Source organism: Mustela lutreola, chromosome 4, assembly GCF_030435805.1.
Source record: "Mustela lutreola isolate mMusLut2 chromosome 4, mMusLut2.pri, whole genome shotgun sequence".
In the NCBI taxonomy this organism is placed as follows: Eukaryota; Metazoa; Chordata; class Mammalia; order Carnivora; family Mustelidae; genus Mustela; species Mustela lutreola.
The window spans coordinates 57,904,077-57,930,920 of record NC_081293.1 but is presented as its reverse complement, the minus strand read 5'-3'; the positions used below and the strand labels follow the sequence as shown (position 1 = coordinate 57,930,920).

At 37.1% G+C, this 26,844-nt stretch overlaps 1 protein-coding gene across 3 annotated transcripts; it reads left to right on the top strand.

The window, feature by feature from the left end:
* The first annotated feature begins 341 nt into the window (after positions 1 to 341).
* SIRT1 (sirtuin 1) lies at positions 342 to 26,592 on the top strand. Of its 3 annotated transcripts, XM_059170119.1 has the most exons (9): positions 342 to 864; positions 2,632 to 2,748; positions 5,137 to 5,378; positions 6,777 to 6,929; positions 15,569 to 15,716; positions 16,664 to 16,743; positions 17,785 to 17,971; positions 20,189 to 20,752; positions 24,488 to 26,592. In XM_059170119.1, the coding sequence occupies exons 1-9, from the start codon at positions 441 to 443 to the stop codon at positions 24,814 to 24,816; spliced, it is 2,244 nt and encodes a 747-aa protein (XP_059026102.1). In that variant the 5' UTR covers positions 342 to 440; the 3' UTR covers positions 24,817 to 26,592. The 3 variants fall into 3 exon arrangements, with proteins under 3 accessions (XP_059026102.1, XP_059026104.1, XP_059026103.1); XM_059170121.1 differs by lacking the exons at positions 342 to 864; positions 2,632 to 2,748; positions 5,137 to 5,378 and adding an exon at positions 14,921 to 15,042 and having other exon boundaries at positions 6,793 to 6,929; XM_059170120.1 differs by lacking the exons at positions 342 to 864; positions 2,632 to 2,748; positions 5,137 to 5,378 and adding an exon at positions 14,918 to 15,042 and having other exon boundaries at positions 6,795 to 6,929.
* Positions 26,593 to 26,844: the final 252 nt, after the last annotated feature.

Sequence of the window (26,844 nt, the reverse complement as noted above, 5' to 3'; positions counted from 1 at the left end):
GTCCTCATCGCCTCTCAGGAACTGTTTTAACCTCTTAGTTTAAACCTGGAAAAGCCTAAGGCAAGCAAGGTGTGCACTTCCGACTTCAGTGGAGACTCACAGTGTGAACCAAAACTTAAGCCATCCGGGCGACAGCGATTTGACGCCAGTTTTGAAAAGAAGTTGGGGAAATGGGCGGGTTTGGCTGCCAGACGCGCCTGCCGCAGAGGGGTGGGGCCGCGTTTCCTCCCAGCCCACGCCGCCTCCGCCCGCCACGTGACCCGCCGTGTTGTGGTCCGGCCCGCGTGGGTGGCGGGAGCGGCGGGAGGGCGGGGGCGAAGAGGACCGGGTCACGTGACGGGGTTTAAATCTCCCGCAGCCGGAGCCGCGGGGGCGCCACTGCCGCGAGTCGAGCGGGAGCAGAGGAGGCGAGGGAGGAGGGCCAGAGAGGCAGTTGGAAGATGGCGGACGAGGCGGCGCTCGCCCTTCAGCCCGGCGGCTCCCCCTCGGCGGTGGCGGCCGAGAGGGAGGCCGCGTCGCCGCCCGTCGGGGAGCCACTTCGCAAGAGACCACGGAAAGACTGTCCCGGCCTGGGGCGGAGCCCGGGCGAGCCCGGTGGGGCGGCCCCTGAACGTGAGGTGCCGGCGGCGACCGGGGGCTGCCCCGCGGCGGCGGCGGCTCTGTGGCGGGAGGCGGCGGCGTCGGCGGCGGCGGCGGGCGGGGAGCGGGAGGCCCAGGCGGCGACGGCCGGAGAAGGAGACAATGGGCCGGGCCTACAGGGCCTATCCCGGGAGCCGCCGCCGGCCGACGACTTCTACGACGACGACGACGACGACGAGGGCGAAGAGGAGGAAGAGGCGGCGGCGGCAGCGATTGGGTACCGAGGTGCGCAGGGCGCGGGCGGCAGGGACTGCGCATCCCCTCCTCCCTCTCTTGGGGCCCCTTCTGGTATGGGGTTGGGGGCGTTCTCTGAGGCGGGCTGGGGGCTCAGGTCTGGTTCTGTGGCGTCCCTTTCCCCATCACTGGCCTCGACTGTGCACCTCTCCGGCTGATGGCCGGGCTGCTCGAGCGGCTCGAGTACTCCCTCCCTCTGCTCCTTCTTTCCCTCCCTCCGCGGCCCGCCTGGGCGGCCTCGCGCTTTGCGCAGCCGCCGGGCGGCTAAGCTCCCGCAGTTGGTTTTAAAGTAAGTTTCCCTCTCCTCCTACTCTCTTTAGCATATTGCCTTTGTTTAACATCTTTCGCTTTTCCACACCCCTACCTGCACTGTTAAATCTGCAACTTTTGCTGGTCCTTTGCAGCAGCCTTAGTTGTCTTTGCAAACTGACACACCTGTGCAGTTCGTTTTTTTGTTTTTGTTTTTTTTTTCTTTTGTTTTTTAGGATCTTTATTTTTAAACTTGGTTTAAATTTTAGGGAGCAGAGCTGTTTCTAAAGTCATAGTCTGCAAAATTTGAAAAGCATAGCTTTTTCTAAAAGACATTACCGTTCTTTGGTGCAGTTAATGCTGGGTTTGGAGCATGATGGTACTTTAAGACTATTTAATATAAATAGTACTTTTCCCCCTGATTATATACTTAGAATTTTTTAGATTAGGTGTAATTTTGTATGTTCATGTATATCCGTAACCCCGAAACATGAGTTGACATTTTTCTGGTATGCTAAAACATGTGTTAGTTGTGTATGTCATGTCCTGTCATCTTTGAGGGTTTTCATATTTTCAGTCTGAGGAGTTTCTGTCCTGGATGGGTGTTCGTCTTTATCAATAAATCCAGTCAGCAGGCCATTTGACTATACGTGTGCATTAAGGTCTAGGTTAGTAAATCGATCCTTGATTTCAGTAAACAGTTTAATATGGGAAACCACACAAAAATATCTTTGTACATCTAGTATTATATGAGAAGGGCATAGTCATAGGTTTGAATGACTTGTGAAGTTTTTGACAAGTTTCATGAATTCCTGTTTTGATCAGTAAATTCAGTGTAACTAGAACTTTTGTGTTTTTTGTTAAAAAAAAAATTATTTATTTATTTTTTAAAATGATTTTATTTATTTATTTGACAGAGATCACAAGTGAGCAGAGAGCCCGATGTGGGGCTTGATCCCAGGACCCTGAGACCATGACCTGAGCCAAAAGTTAGAGGCTTTAACCCACTGAACCACCCAGGGACCCCAAGAACTTTTGTGGTTTTTTGTTTTTTTTTTTTTAAAGATTTTATTTATTTATTTGACAGACAGAGATCACAAGTAGGCAGAGAGGCAGGCAGAGAGAGAGGAGGAAGCAGGCTCCCTGCTGAGCAGAGAGCCCGATGCGGGACTCGATCCCAGGACCCTGAGATCATGACCCGAGCGGAAGGCAGCGGCTCAACCCACTGAGCCACCCAGGCGCCCCAACTTTTGTGTTTTGATTAAGTATAATTATTTCTAGATTTTGATGAACTTAAAGTTTTATGATTGTGCACAGAATCTGTAAAGATGTGTATATACTGCTCCTTTGAATGGTGCAGGCTGACCCAGGAGGCATTTTTTAACCTAGGCACTATGAATGAATGTTCAGTGGTTTATTCAATCACTGCATCATAACTGTTACAGATCTTCATACATTTTAGATGCAGCTTGTTTCAGCAACCTCGAGTTACTTTGGGTTCTTTTGCAGATGACCTTCTTTTTGATGATGAAATAATCACCAATGGTTTTCATTCCTGTGAAAGTGATGAGGATGATAGAGCCTCACATGCAAGCTCTAGTGACTGGACTCCAAGGCCACGGATAGGTATGGTTTCAGAGCTTTAGAGAATGTACTCTGTGTATTTTTTAAAGTCAACTAAAAATAAAGTTTTCTGTACCCTTAAAACCTGGTGATGAGGTTTTTAGGTGTTTCCTGAGATTTAGTGTCCGCTTATGTTTCCGGGGAAAAGTCTAGTGCTTTGTTCCGTTTTTGTTTTTGAACAGCTAAATAAGCCCATGAAAGCTGGCATCTGGTATTTCTCAGGTTCTTCGCTCTCCTCCAGTTCTTCACTTGTACCCGCTCTGTGTGGGGTGTTTTTCTCCAGTTAGAGTATCTTGCTCTTTCTCAATTCAAACTGTCCTTTTTTCTTTTTTTCATTAGTACTTACCACTTCTTAATAAGCTCTGTATCTAACTTTTTTGTTTTAGTTCCTGTATATAGAGTATAAGCTCCGTGGGAGCAGAGATTTTTGACTGTATGGTATAGCATTTTGTTGCTGTCTAGAAAAGTACCTGGCACACAGTTTGTGCTCAGTAAATGTTAAGTATGGATAAAATAGGAAGGTATTTTGATGGAGAGAACATTATCAAGATTTTTTTTAACTTTTTTTTTTTTTTAAAGATTTTATTTATTTATTTATTTGACGGAGATCACAAGTAGGCAGAGAGGCAGGTAGAGAGGGGGAAGCAGGCTCCTTGCTGAGCAGAGAGCCCAATGCAGGTCTCAATCCCAGGACCCGAGGAGCAGAAGGCAGAGGCCTAATCTACTGAGCCACCCAGGCGCCCCTACAGTATCAGATTTTTATACCAAAATATAACATGACCATCTTAATATGCTCTCAGTCTTTGAAAAAGTGTCTTGACTCTTTAAATGGTGGTACTTAGTTCCTCTTTAGTATCTGTAATACTCACTCTATTTTTGTTTTTTTTCAAACTGGAAAACTGATCTAAGAAATTACAGGGTAAAAATTATTACTATCCAAAGCATCAGTATTGTGTCATTTTGGGAGATTGATTAAGATCGAATTGAAGATTATTACTGGAAAATTTTAAAGAGATTGTAATTACCTATGGATTTCCTGTGGGCTTACAGGATTGGTGCCTTTCCTTTATTGAGTTGTAGAACTCTTTTGTACTTCTGTTATTAATTATTGTGTATTCTTCTAGATCTTAGCCATAGACATTTAATCCTGGTAGTTTTTTTTTTTTTTAAATTCCATATTGTCCTAGAGGTTCTAGCCACTATAATAGATAAGAAAAATAAAGGACTCTGTATTAGAAAGACAGATAAAAGCTGTTACTGTTTGCAGTAGACAAGATCATCTAAGTAAAAATTGGATGGAAATGTCAAAAAAAAGCTTACCAGAATTAAATGATTAGACCGAAGTTATAGGTTACGTGATCATTTAAAACTCAACTGTATTTCTTTATATTAGCAACAATCAGAATTTGAAATTTAAAAGTTGATATCATTGACCCTCTTATCATATAATGACCTTCTTTTTCTCTTAAAATCACTTTTTCTCTTAAAAGATCATTTAAAAAAAATCTGTACTGTGTATATAGGTTGACTTCAAAGGGGCAAAGGTTCATTGGAGATGATTATAGTATTTACGGTATAAGACATGATTTTAGGTTAAACCAGGATGATAGTAATAAAGAAATAGAGAAAAAGTTGTTTTAAAATTAAATTTTGAGGTAGAATTGGCAAATTTATTGGAAATGCCAGTCATCTCTTTTTATATCTTATCAAACTGTGATTTTTAATGTCTTCTTAATTAATTTTATTTTTAAAAAAGATTTTATTTATTTATTTGACAGACAGAGATCACAAGTAGGCAGAGAGGCAGGAAGAGACAGAGTAGGAAGCGGGCTACCCGCTGAACAGAGCTCTGATGCTGGGCTCCATCCCAGGACCCTGAGATCATGACCTGAGCCGAAGGCAGAGGCTTAACCCACTGAGCCACCCAGGCGTCCCTCTATTAAACATATTTTAAGGAAGACTTATGTGATTTAGTAACTGACAGTTCCTGACATTAAATAACTACTCAGTAAATGAAGGTAATTATTATCAGCATTTGAATAATTCTGAAAGTTTTTTGACCCAAATCAGCTTAACATAATTTTTAAGTCTTACATGACAGATATTTATTTGAAAGAACATAATGATCTGAAGAGTGAATTTTGGTTTTATTTTTAAATAGGAGAAGAGAGTTTGGATTTAAGAGCTGTAGGAGCTGGCACATCTTTTAATTTGATCTCCTTAATTCTCATTGGGAGAGAGCACTAGCTCTAAAGAATGAATACCTATATGTTGCTTTCTTTTCTTATCTTGAAAAAAACTTTGAAGGTTGCTAATTCATTATTTTAGAAAATGAGATTTTTGAATTACTTGGCGGTGGATTATTTCTAATTCTTTTCCTTCTTGATGTAGGTCCATATACTTTCGTTCAGCAACATCTCATGATTGGCACAGATCCTCGTACAATTCTTAAAGATTTGCTACCAGAAACAATTCCTCCACCTGAACTGGATGATATGACACTGTGGCAGATTGTTATTAATATCCTTTCAGAACCACCAAAAAGAAAAAAAAGAAAAGATATTAATACAATTGAAGATGCTGTGAAATTACTGCAAGAGTGCAAAAAAATAATAGTTCTGACAGGAGCTGGGGTATGTAAGATGTATAAAAAACACTAGTAAAAGAGGGATGTGTGATTTTTTTCTTAGGCTTTTTTCAATTGTAAGAAACATTTTTTTGTGTAGAAGAAATATAAAAAAATGTTATAACAGTTGTTAAACTGGTTCATTTCTTTAAAAACCTCCAGCAACCATAGAAAAGACTTCTGTTTGTTAATACAGTAAGTGGAGTTAAGGCAAGGTTTTTACTTATTATTATACTACAGCTCCTAAAGGAGAGGCAGGGAATACTTTTGCGTTGCAGTGTGTTAGCCTCTGTCTGATGGAAAAATTGGGGCTTTTGTTCCATCTTTATGGGGAAATTAGGAACCAAATTGGTATCCATAAATAAGTAACTTAGTGTTGGGAAGGCAACAGGTTTCTACCTCCCCTTCATTTTAATTTATTATTTTAAAAGATTTTATTTATTTATTAGACACAGAGAGAGAGATCACAAGTAGACAGACAGGCAGAGAGAGGGGGGGAAGCAGGCTCCCTGCTGAGCAGAGAGCCCTATGTGGGACTCGATCCCAGGATCCTGAGATCATGACCTGAGCAGAAGGCAGAGTCTTAACCCACTGAGCCACCCAGGCGCCCCCCTTCATTTTAATTTAAGGAGATATGATTGTGGTGGCATTAGCCCCACTTTGGGTTCACACTTAACTAGCTACCTAAGGCTAGTGTGTGTTGAGAACGGAATATCTTACATGACCTAGGGCAAGCAACTAACTGTTGGAGTAAGATTTAGTCTTTTTGCCATTTTGAGTTAAGGCAGAGTGCTATTTAATCATAAATAATTATCAAGAATAGTTCTACTTTGTTCCCAGATGTGATTTAGACAAGCTTATTTTACTCTGAGGCTAGAGTGGGGTCAATTGATAAAATTGTGAAACAAAAAATTAACTTTTGAAATTCCAATTTGAAATGTCAGTTAAGATTTAAAATATATGACCGAATTTTTAAAGAAAATATAGGAATTTAATATTGAAATAGTAGAACCTTGACCAGATGACAATTTTTATTTTTTCAAATACCTGACTGTGATAGAAAATCATGCCTGCTTTGTAGTTAAAATAATTTGAAATGGTTTACTCTGTCCTCAAATTGCAGTTGCTTTATGTCTTTAAACATAAACCTTTAAGTTTAAAATTTAGCCTGAAAAAAAAAATTAGCCTGATTTAAAATTCCTTACCCCATTATGAATGGAAAATGTGATGGATTTCATTATACTGGTTTTTTTGGTGTTTGTTTTATTTGAATTTGAAATTGTTCCCCAAAATAAATTTTAAAGTAAAATATTTTTCAGCTCTTCCCTAATTATATGATGAACTAGCAATTATAAACATAAAGATAGAAGATTGAATTGTGCAAATTATGCCATGCATATTCCAGGTTTCTGTTTCTTGTGGAATACCTGACTTCAGGTCAAGAGATGGTATTTATGCTCGCCTTGCAATAGACTTCCCAGACCTTCCAGATCCTCAAGCAATGTTTGATATTGAATATTTCAGAAAAGATCCAAGACCATTCTTCAAGTTTGCAAAGGTACTATGAAGTTTTCTAGTTCTTTGACCTTTTCTCATGAAAATGTATTTTATTCACATTTAGGCTTCTTAAGTTTACCATTCATTGTCTAGTAAATTGGGTCCTAGGACTGGTGTAGAGTAAGGTCACTGAAATAAAATCATTTCAATCAGAATTTTCTTCTTCCCAGAAGGAGGGACTATCGTTTACTATTCATTTTAGGATTGAGCTTATTTTTAAAGAGACTATTTCATATTTTTCAAGTTTGTGTTTTAGTAATGGCCTTTACATTGTTCAGGCTAATTTTAGAGGTCAGTAGAGTAGACCTATGAAAGTAAAATCACTGTTTTGATTTTTAATATTTTTTTATGGGTTATAAAGATTGTAATCTCTTGTATTTTTATGGTAGCCAGAGTTTAACACATGAGGATGTGCCTCAAAAGTCTCTTTTTAGGGATGAAGATTCTTAGGTTGCATTTTAGTCAAGTTTGTTTTATTTTGCTCTAGAGTCTCTAGAGCTGCACTAATTCAGAATCCTTCATCTGTATGGGGTTGTTGAGTACACAAGTGTACTGAGATGTGATGTAAGTGTGGAAGATGTACCAGATTTTGGAAATACGTGGAAAAAAATAGAAAATAATATATATTTATATACACTGATTATATGTAGAAATGATAATGCTTTTGATATTGGGTCAAACATTATAATTTCATGTTTTTAATATGGTTACTAGGAAATTTTAAATTTTATACATGGCTCACGTATTTCTATTGGGGAGCTGTCCTGTAAAGTTTAAGTTTAAGTTATACCATGTTCAGGAGATTTTAGTCTGTAGAAAATTTTTATTTTTTATTCGATAGTGGTTTTATGGAAAGAAATTTTAGAATATTTAGAATTTAGAATAAATATTCTAAATTTAGAATTTAGAATATTTCTAAACTTCAGTATATTTGATAAGGGTCTTTTGTATTATTGACTAGTTTTTCATAAATCTAGAAATTAAATGAACCTGATTTTTAATTAAAGAGCACTTCTTTCAGACTTTCAAGGACTATTTATATAACTCAGAAAAGCTCTTATATTCCACTGCTAGTAGTAGGTACTACATGATTTTTGAAGAAGTGAAGTATCATTTAATTATAGGCTTCTTGAGTTGGACTTAGACACTCACATTATAATAGCTCTAGTTATTAAGAGATTAACACTTAGAGGGCCAGCAAGTAAATAGAAATTATCTTATATTTTATGATAAAAGTTGATTGACTGGTACATTTATATAATGCTCACTAGATTTTTGCTGTAAATTCTGTGTTCTGAGAAGAAACACGTTGCCCAAACTAACTTAAGTATATATTAAATGGCCTAGTAAAGTAGTAACCTGACACTTGGAAAAATGTGGTAACTGAGAATTGAAATAGCAAGGGTAAGAAACTTTAGTTGTCTGATGTACAGACTGGATACTCAGTTTAAGCTTAAACTAGCTTTGATAGGTAAGAATCTGTAGAAGCAATTCAGAATTACTCTACTAAGGACAAATTATAGGAATTTTTAAAAATGAGCTTAACAGAAATCTAGACCATGCATAAGAGAAAGTAAGTGAGTTATGGTAAAAATGGCAGCTGTTAATGTGTTATAATGTTTTTAATCACTTGTGTACATCTTTCATACCCCTGGGAGAAGAAAAGTTGTTTTTTTTTTTTTTTAAAGATTTTATTTATTTATTTGACAGAGAGAGAGAGAGATCCCAAGTAGGCAGAGAGGCAGGCAGAGAGGGAGAAGCAGACTCCCTGCTGAGCTGAGAGCCTGATGTGGGTCTCGATCCCAGAACCCTGAGATCATGTCCTGAGCCGAAGGCAGAGGCTTAACCCACTGAGCCACCCAGGTGCCCCTGGGAGAAGAAAAGTTTTGAGGGGCAGCATTTTTTTCTTCTATAAAAGTTTTAAGATTTTATATTTTTTTAGTTAATAAAGTGAAAAAAATTAAGTTTAGTCATTTATAAAGTGCATCCTTTCGCAGTTTTGTTTATATAAATTTAATTCTGCATGATTGCTTTGAGTTTTCATTTAAGTTACGGTAAGAGCCAAATACATTAATCTTTGTAACTGCTACTTGTATAGGATTATTATACTTTAATTCTCACACTGCCTAAATGAATGCTTTTAGTTGCTGAAGTAGCACTTAAAATTGATAGTAATGGTAATAGACTGAGTTAATTTTGGTCTAAAAAATGAATAGGAAAAAGCTTAAGCAGGAAATAAGGACAAAGAATGAAAGATCATATACAGAAATGGAGGGTGGGAAGGATATGTAAAACTTACACAGTATTTTACTAGATTCTCAAAATAGTACATAAATAAAATATTCATAACCTGAAGTTTTTTATCAGTTTCTCTAACTGGCCAGAAAGTTCATAAAGATGGCTGATGATTTTAGTTTGTTACGAGAAAGTAAATTTAATATGATACCATCAAAAAATATTACTGGTGAAATTTAGACATTTTGGAAGGAAGGAATTTCTACACATAAATTGAGGCAGTGATTATATATAATTATTGAGAAGGAAACATTTCATTTAGATGGGAAATTCTGACTGGCTCAGTAGAAAAGTTTCTCAATCTGTTGACATTTTGGGGTGGATAATTATTTGCTATCAGGAACTGTCCTATGCATTGTAGGCTGTCTAGCAGCATCCATGGCTTTCTCCCACTAAATGCTATTAATAACACTCTCCCTCCCAGTCATGGCAGTCAGAAAGCCTGCAAACATTACCAAGTGTCGCCTGTAAAATTGCTACCTGTTTGAGCACCATTGTATTACAGTGTGCCTACCTGTAGGTATCTCTTTGAATTCTTGTATATAAGAAAAATAGAGCCCAACATTAAAGCTGTGTAGCAGTGTTCTGAACCATTAGCCTCGTGCATAGTAAAGGTTAGGATTGATAATGAGTTGTGGTCATGGTTTTCAGGGGTCTAAAATAATTGACTGATAATTGTTTAAAAACGAGGGGTTATATTAAGAGTCAGGGTGAAACTGAGGATCTATAAATAACTTTCTGTTGTCAGAAAAGACTGTTCAGAGGGTGTAGATGCTATCCCAGGTGTAGATGCTACCCCATATTGAATTCAGTGAATATCCTTTACCCTAAAGTGATTAAAAGTCAAATAGTAGAGGGGGAAATATGAACTGAATTTTTAGGAACTTAATTCCAAACATCTTTGTATATATTCAAAAAATGATCACTTTGTTAATGTGCAAACATACCAGATTCTGTAGTTAGAAACTTAATCTCTTAAAACCAGCCCATCACCTTGCATCAAAAAATGTAAGCCAAAAAAAAAAAAAAAGCCAGAGTGCCATTTATCTGAAGATAATGTTAGTACTTAGGCTTTTGTAGGTCACTTATGTATAAACGCACCTATAGTTTTATACCCAAATGTATTTTTAAAAATTTATTTATTGAATGCATATTTTTGTTATAAAACTGAGCTGTTTTGTCTGCTGCTCTGGATTTGTAGTCTTTTGCATTTAATTTTTTCTTTCAGATATTTGAATACTTTCTAATGGTCATAATGTTCATCCACTGGTGTACTATAATTCCACAAGTGTACATTTTGGGTGTTTCCTATTTTTCTTTTATTGTAAATAGTGTTGCTGTGATTGTCCTTCTTGGTATGTTCCCAGTGTTTCTAGGATAAATTCCTGAAACTGCAATTGCTGAAAGTCATGGTATGTTTTTTCTCACTGCTACCTGGAAAGGTGGAATAAAATATACTCCTATCAGAAGTGTATTAGAAGGCTGATTTAGCATGCCCCTGCCCCCTACATACCTAAGAAACCCTCCACAGTGCACTATTGGTATTAAAATACTTGAAAAAAATCACATGCACATGTGTGTTTGTGTGTGTGTGTTGTATATGTGGTTTAAAAAATTTTAACTGTATAAGACATGTTAGTTGGTTTCCCCAGTCAGTCTTCTCTACCTCTAGTCTCTTTAAAGTTACCATGGTAAGATATTTTCTTGGGTATCCTTCCAGGAAAAAAAGAGTAAACTTGGATGTGTATATAGAAGACATTATGATAAGTTTTCAATATTTTAAAAATAATTACTAACAGTAATTACTAACAGAATCACACATCCTCTTCTCTACCTTGCTTTTTTTCCTACTTAATATTCTTGGAAATAGTTTCATGATGGCACTTAACAGATATACATCATTTTTAAGAAAAGGCTGCATAGTATTATAATTGTACTACAATATACTTAATCAGTCTCCTATTAATGGATATCTAGAGTTGTTTTTAAGGCAATTAAAAATCTCAGTAGATAAAAATTAGCATCTTCTCATACTAGTGTTTTTGTGTATTAGTGTGGATGACTGCTTTTTACTCTTGGCCATGTGTATAACTTTGAATTGCCTATTTATTCTTAGCTGTTTTTTTCCATTGGGATGCTTTTCTTTCTCATACTTGTGGAGACGTCATGCATTCTTGAAGCGTGTGTTTAAGTTAGATAGTGATTGGAATTCAAGCTTGCAGCAGTTCCTTGAAGAGATGCAAAATACAGTACCTAGTAGTGGTGCTTATTAGCCTAAAAGAGAAATAAGCTTGATGTTGAGGGATCAAAATTGAAAAGGCAGCATGCATAATGATTAAGAACCACACTTTGTTTTCAGAACTTATTTGAATGACAGCTCTGCTACTTGTTCTTGTGACTTTTGGCAAGTTACTTGTGTGCTTTAGTTTGTTCATCTGCAAAATGGGGAATATATATGTCTATAATAGAGTCAGCAAACCTTTTCAGTATAGGGCCAGATAGTAAATGTGCTTTTCTTTGTGGACCATATAGAAACGCTGCTGTATTTCGTTTGCCTTTTCAACTGTTAAATTTTTTTTTTTGAGGATTTTATTTATTTATTTATTTATTGGAGAGAGAGAGAGAGAGAGAGAGAGAGAAGAAAGAAAGAGGGGGCCACGCTCACAAGTAGGGGGAGTGGCAGGCGGAGGGAGTAGCAGGCTCCCTGGCAGACTCAGTTCCATGTCTTGGGATCATGACCTGAGCCAAAGGCAGATGCTTAACTGACTGAGCTACCTAGGCATCCCACCTTTTCAGTGGGTTTTTACCTCTTCTATAGCATTATAATAAATAAAGGACTTCTGTTATGCCTGGTACATGCTAAAAATTCATAAAGTGGTAACTAATAGCTTAACTGATTGAAATTCTCTTGTGCTTGTTACTGGGTACATCTGCATGGAAGCAATGCATCTTTTTAATAGCATTTCAGCATTTGGTCCCAGTTCTTTCATTCTAATCTATAAGTACCCCTGTGGCAGTAACAGAGTGGCCTAGTTCACATGATTATTTTCCTAATAATGCTTCAGGATGTTGAGATTTGGGATGGTCTGTCTGAGAACAGACAGTTCCAACAAAGTTCACAGTTCCAACAAAGAAGATCAATTCATACTTTTGTGACTTTTTTTTTTTTTTTTTTTTTTTAAGATCTATATATTTGAGAGAGGGATAGCAGAGGGAGAAGGAAAAGCAGACTCTCCACTGACCAGGGAGCCCAGGACCCCAAGATAATGACCTGAGCTGAAGTCACATGCGTAACTGATTTAGCCACCAAGGCCTCCCAGTCCGTACTTTTATCTGAAAGTTTTAGCCTCAGCCATTTGGCTTTTAGCAGACTTGATGTTAAGAATTTGTCCTAGGAGTAGTGTCCATTAAAAGCCCTCCCATGGTAATTTTTTTTTTTTTCATTATTTCAGATTATATCCTTTAGTTCGAACACAGTATTTAATTTTTTTTTTTTTTTTAAGGATTTTATATATTTGACAGAGATCACAAGTAGTCAGAGGCAGGCAGAGAGAGAGAAAGGGAAGCAGGCTCCCTGCTGAGCAGAGCACCTGATGCAGGACTCCAGGACCCTGAGATCATGACCTGAGCCAAAGGCAGAGGCTTAACCCACTGAGCCACCCAGGCGTCCCTGAACACAGTATTTAAATCTTATGGTTCAGACATGGTCCACTGTATATTCGGAAGAAAATAGAGTTAAGAGTCAAGTCATTTAGGTCCTCACATAATAAAATGTAGGCTTATAATATTCGTAAGTTATCCCCAAATACAGAAATTGATTTGTAACTTTAAGGGCTAAACTACCCTGAACTCTCGTGGATTGGACATGAAGGGAAACTGTGGAGTGTAGAACTGAATCTGATGTCCCGCACATCTTTGTGCTTCTTACCTTCCTCTTTAAAAAGGGAATAGGGAGGGCACCTGGCGGGCTTAGTCAGTAGAGCATGATGAATTCAAGTCACATGTTGGGCATGGATCCTACTTTAAAAAAAAAAGAGGGACGCCTGGGTGGCTCAGTTGGTTGAGCGGCTGCCTTCAGCTCAGGTCATGATCCCAGCGTCCTGGGATCGAGTCCCACATCGGGCTCCTTGCTCGGCAGGGAGCCTGCTTCTCCCTCTGCCTCTGCCTGCCATTCTGTCTGCCTGTGCTCGCTCTCTCTCTCCCTCTCTCTGACAAATAAATAAAATCTTTAAAAAAAAAAAAAAAAAAAAAGAAAAAAGAAAACATACACACACACATATACATACATATATATAAATAGAGGAATAGGGGATGATAAGACACAGAAAAGTTCATTCCAGGAGGGTAAAGTCTTGGTACTCTTGCTCCCCAAACCTGCTCTCTAGGTAGTCATTTGTTCATGTTATGAGTTTGGCATGTTCTCATGTTCCTTATTAGAATCCATTTTTCTGTAGCCTCACATATCGTAATATTTGTTGTAAAAAAGTATATATTACATATATTAATATGTATATTTATATATATAAGTATATATAAATAAGTTTTTAAGATTTTACTTATTTATCTGACACCAAGAGACAGTGAGACCAGGAACACGAGCAGAGGGAGTGGGAGAGGGAAAGTAGGTTTCCTGCCAAGCAAGGAGCCTGATGTGGGGCTTGAGCCCAGGACCCTGGCCTGGGATCATGACCTGAGCTGAAGGCAGATGCTTAATGACTATATATCTATATATCTATATATTTTATATATCTATATCTATATATATCTATATATTTTAAGATTTTACTTATTTATTTGACAGACTGAGATCACAAGCAGGCAGAGTCAGGCAGAGAGAGGGGGGAAGCAGGCCTTCTGCTGAGCAGAGAGCTGGATTCGGAGCTCTATCCCAGGACCCTGGGATCATGACCTGAGCTGAAGGCAGAAGCTTTAACCCTCTGAGCCACCCAGGTGCCCTCCTAAAAATATTTTTTTAAAAAATACTTTTAATAGCCATTTCCAGAGAGCTTAGTAAATAATTATGATGATTATGTATATGGCGGTGGTTAGGAGATTTGCTTATTATTTTTGCCTAAAAGGTATCCCTGTAGAGAGTTTCTTAAGATTTGAAATACTAAGTAGGTGAAAAGTAAAGTCATCTATAATCTTATTAAAGTTTTTTGTATAACGTCAGAAGTTGAACATTTCCCCACCTCTGGTAATAGCTTCTTTGTATCCTTGACTTGGTGTTTGTGTGAATGTATCTATAGACATGTGCATATTAATTTCTATTTTTGCTTAATAACAAAACAACAAAACCAAAACTCTACACACTGGTGACTAACTTGCTTTTTTTCACATGTCATTGGACCATTTTCCAGGTCAGTACATCTAGACCTCTCACATTCATTTTAATGGCTGCATACTCCACTATTATGGATGAAATATATTTCTACAACCGGTCCCCTATTGACAGACCTACGGTTGTGTCTGATTTTTTGCTAGCATTGTAATAGGTTAGAGGCTGTAATGAATGGTAAGGAAGTAGGTAGCATTACTACTTTAAAGAAGAAAGTAGAGAAGAAACTTCCTTTGCCATAGTCACTTACTAAATGAAATTTAATAAAAACACTGTCAAAAGTTGAGAGGACCAAAATTGATACTTTTTCTCTGATCTTTTTGCCATGTGTATATCTGAATTCTTTGTTTTTAAAGAAGAAACAGCATTGAAGCATTATTTGGGGGGAAAAACACACACACAAAATCCAGCAACTCAGCATTCATGAGCAACTCTATACTATACCAGTATGTGCCTGTGCAGTGGAAGGAAAACAATTTTGGTAAGGAATTAAAACTTTAGCTTTAAACTTCCAACAGGTTGATATTTATAATGAATGATGAATAAACAACTTTTAATATTGTGTTGACAGTGCCTTTTAGTTTTTAAAAGAAGTCACCATATCTTTGATAGCTTTAATTTCAACTTAAACTTTTCTTTTTCCTTAAAAAAAAAAACAAAACAAAACCCTGAATTTGCAGCCAACAAAAAATTAGATAAATTCTCAGGTGTGTATTTCTTCTGACTTTTATTAAGATATCTGTTTACATTTATTAGAGATGCTTATGGGTTGACTTTTTTCTTCAAGGGGAAAGTTCACTAATAGCTGAGTTTTATACATATTACAGCAGCAATCCTTTTGTTGGTGTGTGTTGCAACCATCTAGATGCTTTGAGATGCTCATGTATTTTTTAAATTTATTTATACATGGGGACTATCGTTGGTAGTTTTTTGGTTAAACCTAAACATGACAGGTGTTATACTTATTTCTTTACTGTAATCATTTTTTTGCCTTTTGCATTATATAGGAAATATATCCTGGACAGTTCCAACCATCTCTCTGTCACAAATTCATAGCCTTGTCAGATAAAGAAGGAAAACTACTTCGGAACTATACGCAGAACATAGATACACTGGAACAGGTTGCGGGAATCCAGAGGATAATTCAGTGTCATGGTTAGTAAACTTTAGAATGCTTTCTGTTATTTAATTAGTTTCATAGGAAAAAATAGGATTAGAAAGTAGGTTGCCATCCAGAAATAGATTAAGCTTTTTTATTTAGTCATGTTATCAGTTTAGATAAATTTTAAAAAGTAGAATACAAAAAAATTTAACCAGAACTATTGGCCTTGATACTTAATTGTACAAATTAATTGTACAGATTAATGTCCTAATGTGTTTCAAAAGGTGTAGCAGTTATATTCCATTAAATTCTTCTAAATAACCTCCTTTGATTATAAAAGTAATATTGACATATAAGAAAAATATGACCTCTTTAGTTTATGAAACTAAACAAATGGTTAGTTCAGATGTATAGAATTTAGAAATTTAGAAGACTTTCATTTAATTGCGGGATAATTAAAGTAGGCGCAGTCCATTTTCTTATGTATCTAAACTGTTTTTGGGGTGCGTGGGTAGCTCAGTCGGTTAAGTGTCTGCTTTCAGCTCAGGTTGTGATAGCAGGGTGCTAGGATGGAGCCCTGCATGGGGCTCCCTGCTCAGCGGGGAGTCTATTTCTCTCCCTGCTTGTGCTCTCTCCCTCTTTCTGTCAAATGGATGAATAAAATCTTTAAAAAACAAAAACAAAAAACTTGTTTTTAATGTATAACTATTAATTAAGCTAACGTCAGACAATTATAGCCTTCCAACTCTAGAGTTTTAGCTCTGGAGGAATTGGTTTATTTTATTGAAAAGAATAGCTTTAGAAGGTATTACTATGTCAGCATCTCAATTGAGGACTGGATTGTCTGTATTTATTATGTGTAAGTATTTTAATTATTCATCCCTGAGAGTCCCCTGTGGAATCTTAATTCTCTTTTCTGGGGTCAGACTTTATAATCTTTGTGGTATGTTTAAATAAATAGAAATGTAATTTACTAATGCATGTGTGTATTGGTTTTTAGGATCCTTTGCAACAGCATCTTGTCTGATTTGTAAATACAAAGTAGACTGTGAAGCTGTACGAGGAGATATTTTTAATCAGGTAATTTATCACCCATATTTTAGGAATTGTGCATATCTTTGGTCTCTTTTTTTGCCTCCACATTATTATTTTTTTCTTTTTTTCTGAAAGTGTGTAGTACAGAAAGATGCCAGGAAGATAATATCACCATTGGAAATGCTGATGAAATAAATATATAAGACCCTTTTAATCCCTTAAGTTGAAAACACTGCTCTATAATGTCTCTAAAATGATGAAATTGGTTGATTATCCAAGTTAAAATTAAAAACCCAAATCATACATGAGGTGTTGCTATATTAGAGTTTCTCTTACTTTCCCTTTTAGTGCCTGTCGTATTTTGAATTTTAAATTAGTTCATTAATTCTTGGTATTCCTTTAAAACATTTAAAAAGTTACTCTACAAGCTATTTCATGTATGATTGCTGTCCTCCAAAAAAGAAGTACGGGAAAATAATGGCAGAGAAAACCATCAGACAAATTTTATGTGCTTAGCCACATATATAGTTAATCAGACATAATTATGAGTGGAGAAGAGCACATTAAAATGGAATCTCTGTCTTAAATTTTTTGAGAGGATTAAGTCATGTGTACATATATACAAGTGTTGGTTTTTCTTAATCTGTGGTGGACTCTTAAATATCAAATGTAGGTCTTCAAGGATATTACAATAGCTACATACTTACACAGTAAGACCATTGTATTTCATTGTATGTTGGTAAAGTCATTGATGGGTGACATTGCCATTGAGGGTTGTATTCAGTTTTCCCTACTATTTATCCAGTTTTTCCTCTTTGATAATTCCCCCCCCCCCCCGGACTTAAACACATGGCTTATTTCATATGCTTCTACACTTCAGTTCGAAAATAAAAATGGGAATTTTATTCTTTAAGTTTTAAATTTTAATTCTGGTATAATTAATAGTATTTATATTAGTTTCACTACAATATAGTGATTCAGCTTTGATAATTTGGAAATGCATTCTTGGGAAGTGTGTAAGTGTAGATTATTTCTAACTTGAGTGCTTTTCCTTTTCCTGTCTCAACCAAAATCTGGAACCTGTAGGTGGTTCCTCGTTGTCCTAGATGCCCAGCAGATGAGCCACTTGCTATCATGAAACCAGAGATTGTCTTTTTTGGTGAAAATTTACCAGAGCAGTTTCATAGAGCCATGAAATACGACAAAGATGAAGTTGATCTCCTCATTGTTATTGGGTCTTCCCTGAAAGTAAGACCAGTAGCACTAATTCCAAGTAAGTTGGTGATGACTTTTACAGCATATTTCTGTACAGACTGCCATAGGTTGTGGGTCTCTACAGTGGACCCCAATGATCTTATTCTCTCTGTGGGTTAAAGAGTGGTGAAGAGCCAAACTTTATTTCTTGGTGTTGTTCATATTTGTGGAGATTGGTTAATTTTTTGCTGCAGGGTTTGGGAAAGGGAAAAACTAAAACAAGGGGAAATAGCTTTTTCAGTGGAGTGTGTTTCTATTATGATAGGAGTTAGCTTCAGCTAATTTACATACACTTAGGAAACAGTCCTTAATCTGTGTGTTTCTAGTCTTAATTTGATTATAGTTGTTGATCGTTCAAATGTAGTTGATTTTTAGTTCCAATAAGTTTGTATGTTTAGTTAGAATTAAATGTAATCTAGAAGTGTAATATACTCACTTAAGAGTATTTGGGGGCTCGATATTATTGGTCTGTTTTTATGAGAGTAACAGTCATGCCTTGGGGTATAGGAGTGGCTCAGTCAGTTGGGTGTCTGAACTGGGGTCCTAATGTCAGGGTCATATGGTCCTATGCTGGGCATGGTGCCTGCTAGGGATTCCCTCTCTCTCAAAAAAAAAAAAAAGTAACAGTCATGCCTTGTCATAATCATTGTATGTGGATCAACTTTACCCATAAGGGATTTTGTGTGTTTGAGAAAGCTCAAATATAATTTAAGTCCCTTTTACTCTCAGGAATATTTAACATTTGCTCTCATATTATCTCTTTTCTCCCTCTAACGAGGAAGCAAGGGGAGAGGAAGATAGAGTGACTAAATTCAGTCGCATGAGGTGTGCCCTAAAAGGTGAGGGGAAAAGAATATCAAACTTTTTTTTAAGATTTTAAAAAATTACTTATTTATTTGAGAGAGAGCAAATGCATGGACGTCTCCTCGGGGGTACCTAACACAGGCCTCAATCCTAGGACCCTGGAATGATGACCTTAGCCGAAGGCAGATGTTTAACCAACTGAGCCCCCTAGAAGCCCCCAGACTTTTTTTTTTAGAGGATTTTATTTATTTATTTTAGAGTATATGCATGCAGAAGGAGCAGCAGGGGGAAGGAAGATGGAGGAGGAAAAGACTCCCTACTGTACTCCCACACTGAATGGGGAGCCCAAACATAGGCTGATCTCAGGACCCTGAGATCATGACCTGAGCTGAAACCAAGAGGATGTTTAACAGACTGAGCAACCCGACCGTCCCGAGAATATCAGACTCTTTCAGAGAATTAAATTAGAACTCTACATGAGCAATCATATAGGCAAGCCAGAGCAAACAGTTGGAAGACACTGAACCATGACACTGAACAGGAGTTCAGCTCTATAATTCTGCATTTTTTTCCTACCTGTATGTGATGGCTTTATCAGTTTCAGTCTTCCCAAAATAGCTGTGAAATTCTTTGACAGAATATAGGATAAAAAAAAAAATTTTTTTTTAAAGATTTTATTTATTTATTTGACAGAGACAGACCACAAGCAGGCAGAGAGACAGGCAGAGAGAGAGAGAGAGGGAAGCAGGCTCCCTGCTGAGCAGAGAGCCCAATGCGGGACTCTATCCCAGGACCCTGAGATCATGACCTGAGCCGAAGGCAGCGGCTTAACCCACTGAGCCACCCAGATGCCCAGAATATAGGATAAAATTTAATGAATACCTTACTTTATTTTTTAGTTATTTTTTCTCTTTAAAGGTAAGCAGAGACATTCTTAAAAGCTTTCTGTGGGGCAGTATTAATAGTGTGTTGCTGATACCCAGAAGTTATTTTTAAACGATGTAAAACACAGGTATATAATGGTGGAAAATGGATATGGATGAATTTCCACACGTTGTATCAGGAGCTGTTTTGATAGAGTAACCATCACTATGTGCCGAGAGCTCTTCTATGCACTTGACAAATTCTGACTACAACCTTGTGAGCAAGTACTGTTACCCATTATACAGTCAAGGAAATTGAGGTAGAAAAGCCTGAGAAGATTGCTCAAAGTTAATCAGGTGATGGGAAACAGGACCTGAAATTTTATGAAGATGCTTAACTTCTCATCTCTTTATTTGATGGCTTGGTAGGAAATGTGATGGCTTGGCTAAATAGTAGTGGCTGGTTTCTTTTTTGGTAATGGGAGCATGTTAGATTTTGTATAGTGTTTTTATTGTGGCTTTATTAGCTCCCTTCCCTTTTTCTAATGCATTTTTCATCTCATTTTTAGGTTCCATACCCCATGAAGTGCCTCAGATATTAATAAATAGAGAACCTTTGCCTCATCTGCATTTTGATGTAGAGCTTCTTGGAGACTGTGATGTCATAATAAATGAATTATGTCATAGGTTAGGTGGTGAATATGCCAAACTTTGCTGCAACCCTGTAAAGCTTTCAGAAATTACTGAAAAACCTCCACGAACACAGAAAGAATTGGCTCATTTGTCAGAGTTGCCACCCACACCTCTTAATATTTCAGAAGACTCAAGTTCACCAGAAAGAACTTCACCACCACATTCTTCAGTGATTGTTAAACTTTTAGACCAAGCATCTAAGAGTAATGTTGATGATCCTGGTGTGTCCGAGTCAAATGATTGTATGGAAGAAAAATCACAGGAAGGACAGAATTCTACTAAGAACATTGAAAGCGTTATTGAACAGGTGGAAAGTCCAGATGTGAGGAATGTTGGCTCTAATACTGGGGAGAAAAATGAAAGAACTTTAGTTGCTGACTCGGTGAGGAAGTGCTGGCCAGCTAGACTTGCAAAGGAGCAGATTAGCAAACGGCTTGATGGTAAGGAAATGCTGTTGGAGGTATAATTATTTTATTTACCGTTTTTTTTTTAAGATTTTATTTATTTATTTGACAGATACCACAAGGCAGAGAGGCAGGCAGAGAGAGGGGGAAGCAGGCTCCCTGCTGAGCAGAGAGCCCGATGCGGGACCCCATCCCAGGACCCTGAGATCATGACCTGAGCCGAAGGCAGAGGCTTAACCCACTGAGCCACCTAGGCGCCCCTTATTTTTACCATTTTGAAGGTGTAATTATTTTAACAAAATATTTGCAAGAGATAAGCAATTTTGGCAGGTTAGTTGATAGAGGGTAGCTTTAGGCAGCTGGATATAACAGTTGTGTTTAGAGAAACTGTAAAGTTGAGAATTTAACCTAGAAAAAGGTTTAAACAGTGGTATCTTACAGTAGAGGAAGACAGTGTATTAATTAAAGTGTTCTCTGTATCTTGTGTTCCTCCAGGGAATGAGAAGGTAAGCATTGAATTGAGAAGAAAATTGGAAAATAAATTGTACTCTGCCATTGTCTGGTGAGCTTTAGCTGGTAGAACAGATGACTCAGATTTAGGTGGTTACCATAGGGCAGCTGCTTTATTTATATACATTATTTGATTTTAATATCATGAGGCAGGAACTATTACTATTTCTCTGCTTTTGGTGGGGAAACTGAGGACTATAGAGGTGTAAGGACCTTGTGCAATAACAGGACATGGAAGAGCCAGTTTGGATTCCAGGTCTGTCCTCAGAGCCTGTCCTCTGAATCACTATGCTGTATTGTCTCAGATCTGCAAAACATCTGATCCTTCTCCACAGAATATTAGGAATAGCATCTACCCAGTTTTTTGTTTTATATTGGTGACACAAAATAATTCGTTTCAGGTGTTTCACATGGTGATTATATACCTTGGGAAATGCTTACCATGATTAAGTGTAGAACTGCCACCATACAAAGTTAGTATGACACTCCACCCTCCCTTCTCTGGCAACCACAAGTTCTGTTTTTATGAGTCTTGCTTTTTAGATTCCACATGTAAGTGAAACTGTATGGTATTTGTCTTTTCTCTGACATACTTTACTTTGCACGATACCCTTTAGGTCTTCCAGGTCCATCTGTGTCGCAAATGGCAGGATTTTATTCTTCTTTATGGCTGAGTAATATTTCATTGTAACATCTACAACACATTTTCTTTCTTTTTTTTTTTAAGGTTTTATTTATTTATTTGACACAGAGATCACAAGTAGGCAGAGAGGCAGACAGAGAGAGAGGAGGAAGCAGGCTCTCTGCTGAGCTCGATCCCAGGACCCTGGGATCATGACCTGAGCCAAAGGCAGAGGCTTTAACCCACTGAGCCACCCAGGCACCCCTACAACACATTTTCTTTATCTGTTTATCCACTTATCTGTTGATGGATATTTAGGTTGCTCCTGTATCTTGACTATTGTAAGTATTGCAGTGAATATAAGGGTACATATATCTTTTCAAATTAGTGTTTTTGCTTTTTTAAAGGAAAATACTCAGAAATTTTTATATCTAGTTTATTTTTTTTTTAAGGATCCTCTGTACTGTGTTCCGTAGTGGCTACACCAGTTACATTCCCACTAGCAGTTTGTGAGTTCCTTTTTCTTCATATTTGTGCCAGCAGTTTTCTTCTTTTTGATAATAGCCATTTTGACAGGTATTAGGTAATCTCATTGAGGGTTCAGTTTGTATTTTCCTGATGGTTAGTGATGTGTTTAGCACTTCATGTCTTTGGGAAAATGTCTGCTTGGGGCCTCTACCCATGTTTTTTTTTTTTTTTTAAATTTTATTTTTAAGTAATCCCTTCACCCAGTGTGGGGCTCAGATTAACAACTCTGAGCTTAAGAGTCATGTTCTCCATGGACTGAGCTAGCCAGGCACCCCTATTTAGCACCTCTGCTGGTTTTTTTCATCCAGTGTTTCTGCTGCTGTTACAGGAGTTTTTTGTATAATCTGGATGTTAACCCTTTTGGGACACCTCATTTGCTAAGTATCTTCTCTCAGTCCATAGGTTGTCCTTTTATTCCTTTGGTTTCCTTCACATGTAAAATTTTAGTTTGATATAGTCCCAATTACTTTTAGGTCTTTAATCCATTTTGTGTTTATTTTTGTATGTGGGGTGGGAAAGTGGTTGAGTTTATTTCTTTGTGTAGCTGTCTAGTTTTCCTAATAGCATTGATGGAATAGACTGTCTTTTCCCCATGGCATATTTTTGCCTTCTTTGTCACAGATTAATTGACCATATAAATCTGGGCTTATTTCTGGACACTCTGTTCCATAGATTCATGTCTTATTTTTGTGCTAAATTTGTACTGTTTTGATTACTGTATACCTTCATAGTACAGTTTGAAATCAGGGAGCATGATCCCCTCCAGTTTTTTCTTTGTCAAGGTTGCTTTGGCTATTCGGGGTCTTTGTAGTTCCATAAACACTTTAGGATTATTTGTTCCAGTTCTGAAAAATGCTGTTGGTGTTTTGATAGGAATTGGATTGAAATCAGATTTTTTTGGATAATGTGGACATTTTAATAATACTAATACCAATCCATGAACATAGTAGGTCTTTTACCTCCTTGGTTAAACTTATTTCTAGATCTTTTAAGTCTTTGATGCAGTTTTAAGTAGGATTGCTTAATTTCCCTTTCTGCTACTTTATTAGTGCATAGAAACATAACATATCTGTCCTGTTTTGACACATAAGACCTCTTTATCAAGTAGTAGTGTGAAAAATCCTAAAGTAAAAAAATATATATATTCTAACTTCAATGAAACAATCTTGTATAACTTTTTTTTTTTTTTAAGGTTTTATTTATTCATTTGACAGCAAGAGAGAGACAACCAGAGCAGGAACACACAAGCAGAGGTAGTGGGAGAGGAGGGAGCAGAGATTTATTTAGGGCTTGATCCAGGATGCTGGGATCATGACCTGAGCCAAAGGCAAAGGCCCAATCCACTGAGCCCCGCAGGCACCTCAAATAAAATCTTTAAAAAAAAATTTCAGGTTCACACCAAGGGGTGCTATTAACCTGGAACCCATAACTTAGGGGAGAGAGGAATTGTCTTCACCATCACAGGTCATATCTTAAACTATGAATGCAAATTTGGGAGGAGGTTGGAAAAGAAAGATTAACGTCCAATGCTAGATCAGTGTTTCTCATACTTTGTCTAGGACTTAGGTAAAAATTGATTCAGTATGTGGGTAGTGGGGCTTGAGAATCTAAACTTTCTAATAAACTCTCAGGTGATGCCATTGCCTGCAAACTACACTTCTGAATAGGTGGTGAGGCCATTATGGAATTAAAGGTATTTGAAAATAATGAAGGTGCTTTGAAGGCATACCATGTGCTTTAGAGAAGTTCTTTTCAGTGAACACGAACTGAGGAATGTCGGCAGGCCTGGATATTTCATGTGATGAATTCTTGTTCAAAGGAGTTGGTTAAGTAACCTTTTTTGAATATGGTTCTGTGTAGTTATTCATACTTAGTTGATAGAGTTGTGAAAATTAATTTTCCAGATGAGGAAATGGAGGCAGAGAGATTGCCCAAATATGCAAAACAGAACTAAGATTTGCAGCCGGGAGTGAGTGCTTAGTTTTTGAAGAACACTATAGTAATAGCCTCTAGTATGGATATTCAGGTAAAAGGCAGAGCTGGAATCTATAATCGGACCAAATTAGTCTTAGAAAACTGGGAATAACTTCTCTTTTATTACTGTATTTCAGGTAACCAATATCTGTTCTTACCACCAAACCGTTATATTTTTCATGGCGCTGAGGTATATTCAGACTCTGAAGATGACATCTTATCCTCTAGTTCTTGTGGCAGTAACAGTGATAGTGGAACATGCCAGAGTCCAAGTTTAGAAGAACACTTGGAGGATGAAAGTGAGATTGAAGAATTTTACAATGGTTTGGAAGATGAAGCTGATGTTAATGACAGAGCTGGAGGAACTGGATTTGGAATTGGTGGCGGTGATCAAGAGGCAGTCAGTGAAGCTCTATCCATGAAACAGGAAGCAACAGACATTAACTATCCATCAAACAAATCATAATGTAATAATTGTCCAGGTACAGGAATTGTTCCACCAGCATTAGGAACTTTAGCATGTCAAAATGAATGTTTACTTGTGAATTCAACAGAGCAAGGAAACCAGAAAGGTGTAATATTTATAGACTGGTAAAATGGATTTTTTTTTTCCCATGGGTAATTTTTAACTTCTTATTTCTGTACTTGTACACTCAACACTAACTTTTTTTAAAAGAAGGGTACTAAGTATCTTTAATCACCTGTTGGTCAAAACTTTCTTTTAAAGGTTCATTTGTATGATACATCCGTATGTATATATAATTTTGTTCTTGCCTAGTGAGTTTCAACATTTTAAAGTTTTCAAAAGCCATTGGAATGTTAAATTAAAGGGAACAGCTTATCTAGACCAAAGAACGGTATTTTCACACTTTTCTTTCTAACATTGAATGGTTTGAACTCCTTAAATGTCTGTTCTGCTAAACTTTTGATTCTTTATTAGCATAATTACCTATTTTTAAACACTGGCATTTTCCAAAACTTGTGGCAGCTAACTTTTTAAAAATCTCATGACATGCAGTGTGTAGAAGGAAGTCAACAGTATGTGGGAGAGCACTCTGTTGTCTTTGCTTTTTAAAGTAAGACTTGGTGCTAGGAGTTTCAGGAATATTGTATTGTTGAAATGAAGATGGCTTTTGTACTTCCTGTGGACATGTAGGAAATGTCTATATTGGCTCCTAAAACTAACCTGAAAAAAATAAATGCTTTGGAAATGTTTTCAATTGCTTTAGAAACAGTAGTGCCTGCCTGGGTACCCTTCGATTCAAGAATATTTGCCCTTGTTTAAATACCTGTCACTGTGGTAAAATGTGCATCAGTTCTTTCCCACAAGTATTAAACTGCCAAGATGTGAATATGCAAAGCCTTTATGAATCTATAATAATGGTACTTCATCTGGGGAGAGTGTAATATTTTGGACCGCTGCTTTTCTTTTCCATTAATGAGGGGAGCAACAGGCCCCTGATTACGGTTCCAAAGTACTAAGATGTTAATTATAACTCAGCCAGTAAGTACAGGTCTCCTGTTGGGAGGATTTGGTGTAATAGACACCAAACTGCTAGCCTAGTATTGCAGAGATCAACATGATGTAACTTGCAATAGAATAGTTAATGAATGAAATTAGTTTCTGTAACACCTTTATTTAAAAAGCTTAGCCTGCCTTAAAACTAGAGATCAAACTTTTCCAGCTGCAGAAGCTTCTTAGCCTTTCCAAAAAAAGTTCATACTTTATAAAATTGCACTGAGCAATTTATTTTCCAGACCTTTACCCCACATTACCCCCAAATTATAAAGTATTCCTATGTTGCTTTAGTATTTATTACAGTTTTTAAAAAGGGTTTGAAATATAGCTGTTCTTTAAATACCCAGCTAGGACCATTACTGCCAGAGAGAAAAATTTTGTTGAATGGCCACTTCCCTACCTAAAAGATGTTTAAATCTGAATTAAATTTGGCTACACTAAAGAATGCAGTTTATTTAGTTTTCCATTTGCATGATGTGTGTTTGTGCTATAGATGATATTTTAAATTGAAAAATTTGTTTTAAATTATTTTTACAGTGAAGACTGTTTTCAGCTCTTTTTATATTGTACATAGTCTTTTATGTAATCTACTGGCATATGTTTTGTAGACTGTTTAATGACTGGATATCTTCCTCCAATTTTTGAAATACAAAACCAGTGTTTTATACTTGTACACTGTTTTAAAGTCTATTAAAATTGTCATTTGACTTTTTTCCTGTTAAATTACATTGTTCAAGGTATAAAATTTTAATCTTAAAGATAACTTGGCACAGCTTTGAGGGCCCTAGTAAGATGCTTTCTTCTGACATTTCTTCATTCAACTTGAGTCTAAACAGAATAGTAAGCAAACACTGGTTTTAGCAGTTGGTGCTTCACTAAAAGTTTCAAAACTAATAGTTCAATTCTAGGCCCAGAAACCTTTGTAGGTGAAAAGTGGGGAGAGGCAAGGCAGGGCTCAAGAACTTGATATACAGA

What these genes read in the sequence shown, in the direction of transcription:
- SIRT1 (XM_059170119.1), top strand. Translation starts at nt 441, where the DNA reads ATGGCGGACGAGGCGGCGCTCGCCCTTCAGCCCGGCGGCTCCCCCTCG. An exon ending in GACTCCAAGGCCACGGATAG is followed by an intron (nt 2,749 to 5,136) that starts GTATGGTTTCAG and finishes TTCTTGATGTAG; the next exon opens with GTCCATATACTTTCGTTCAG. An exon ending in ACCAGTAGCACTAATTCCAA is followed by an intron (nt 17,972 to 20,188) that starts GTAAGTTGGTGA and finishes TCTCATTTTTAG; the next exon opens with GTTCCATACCCCATGAAGTG.